This window comes from Propithecus coquereli, unplaced genomic scaffold (genome assembly GCF_000956105.1).
Source record: "Propithecus coquereli isolate 6110/MARCELLA unplaced genomic scaffold, Pcoq_1.0 Scaffold66, whole genome shotgun sequence".
Lineage (NCBI taxonomy): Eukaryota > Metazoa > Chordata > Mammalia > Primates > Indriidae > Propithecus > Propithecus coquereli.
The window spans coordinates 3,553,935-3,556,002 of NW_012152618.1; the positions used below are offsets into that span (position 1 = coordinate 3,553,935).

General features: G+C 34.4%; 1 protein-coding gene across 1 annotated transcript in view; it reads left to right on the forward strand.

The window, feature by feature from the left end:
- Window positions 1–2,068, forward strand: part of LYST (lysosomal trafficking regulator) — a 155,321-nt gene that overhangs the window by 80,053 nt on the left and 73,200 nt on the right. Inside the window, exon 29 of the mRNA XM_012660158.1 lies at window positions 178–356. Coding sequence (XP_012515612.1) covers window positions 178–356 — 179 coding nt within the window. The remainder of the gene's footprint in view (window positions 1–177; window positions 357–2,068) is intronic.

Genomic DNA, 2,068 nt, shown 5'->3' on the forward strand with positions numbered 1-2,068 from the left:
TATTTTAGGTGGATTCACTCTCTCTAATTTATTATGTCTACTACATCTAATATACCTACTGCACATTTATATTGTAATAATCGAATTAGTAATTACATAGAATATTGTTAGCATTATTACCATTTATAATGGCTGGGCATCAGTGATGTGACTAATTTTTTATTTTTTTATGCAAAGAGTTTAATTCAGACATTATTGACATTCTGAGAACTCCAGAAAATACAACTCAAAGGAAGACCTCAGTTTCCCAGACTGAAATTTCTGAGGAAGATACTCATCGTGAACAGCCTTCTGTTTTGAATCCATTTCAGAAAGAAATGTTCACATATCTGGTAGAAGGATTCAAAGTATCTATAGTAAGTAAATTAATTAATAGGAAATGTTCATTCACACAAAGGGAGTAGAGGTTTTATGTGTCTGTATTATGTTTTCAAAATTGTATTTCTTTGTGCTCTTTCAGAGAATTTTTAAAAACTCAAACAACTTGGATTTTTTTTTTCTGTTCTTTTTCTTTTTTTTTTATTTCAGCATATTACGGGGGTACAGATATTTAGGTTACGTATGTTGCTCTTCCCCTCCCCGCCCAAGTCCAAGTTTCAAGTGTGTCCATCCCTCGGATGGTGCACATTGCACTCTTTGTGTATGCATATACCCATCCCCTGCTCTCCCCTCTTCCCTCCCCCCTGCCCGACATCCAATAGATGTTATTCTTATATGTGTGCTTATGTGAACAACTTGGATTTTTAAATAGAAAAATATTAATAGATAGATTGCTGATTTACCCTTTCCAAAATGAGTCATCTCACATTGGTTTTTTAAGTCTGTACCCTGAAAGCCGTCTTCTAATATTGTAGTTTATTATGATCAACATCAGAAAAGCATAGAGCTTTGATGACTACTGTGACAGTTTATGTTAATAGTCTGTTTTTAAAGGACTTTATTTATAGCTACTTACTCTTGAGTTTCAACTATTACTAAGTTTAGATCTTGGCTTTAATGTATCCAACACCTTGAAAATCACATAGAGAATACTGACAAGTGTCAGGCTCCTTTTATTATTGTCTCGTTGGGTTTGTGTGGGTCACTTACAGTTGACCGTAGGGAACAAATCAGTCCATTCACTCCATAGATACCAAAGACCAATCTAATTCTAGCAGAACTCATAAACTGTGACTTGCCAATCTCTAAATCTAAACTAGATTTTAGTGTCTATATCTGAACAGCAAAACAAACCACAGGTTCACTTAGAACTAAATCACTCACACAGGATCCTTAAGACTGGGAGTACTTAGAAAGCCATTTCCAAAACTCAGAATAAACTCTAAAATGTACTGATTCCAGTTTTAAACCAGATATAGGTAATTTGATCAGGATTAGGCTGGCTTTAGTGGGACCACGGTTGAAATAACTTATGTGGTTAATTGTTACGGAATGTTGATGATCCATCCATACAGTGGTTTCTCCTTATCTGCAGGAGATACATTCTGAGACCTCCAATGAAGGGGGAAACCATAGGTAGCACCAAACCCTATATGTACTGTTTTTTCCCTTACATACATACCTGTGATGCAGTTTAATTTACACATTAGGTATAGTGAGTGATTAACACCAATAACTAATAATAAAATAGAACAATTATATTAATAGCAATATGCTATAATTGTACTGTTCTCACCTATTTTTGGATCACAGTTGACAGTAGAAAACAAAACTGCAGACAAGTGAGGACGGCTATATGCGGTGCTTAATTTGTGACTATTATGCTTAGTATTTAGTACTAACTCAAGTCTTTATTATAAATTCTTTCTCTTTTTTATTGCAAAAAGAAATGTGAGCTTATCTGCCATTGTTCTTTGGTAGTTTCGTTTTTTTAATTTATAATTGCTGAGTCCTTGATAATTTTTAAAATGGCTTAGGATTTTAGTTTCTTCATCCATCTCTTTTTTTAAAATTGAGGTAAAATCAGTGGTCCCCGACCTTTTTGGCACGAGAGACTGGTTTCATGGAAGACAGTTTTTCCACAGACTGGGTGGTGGTTTCAGGATGATTCAAGGACATTACATTTATT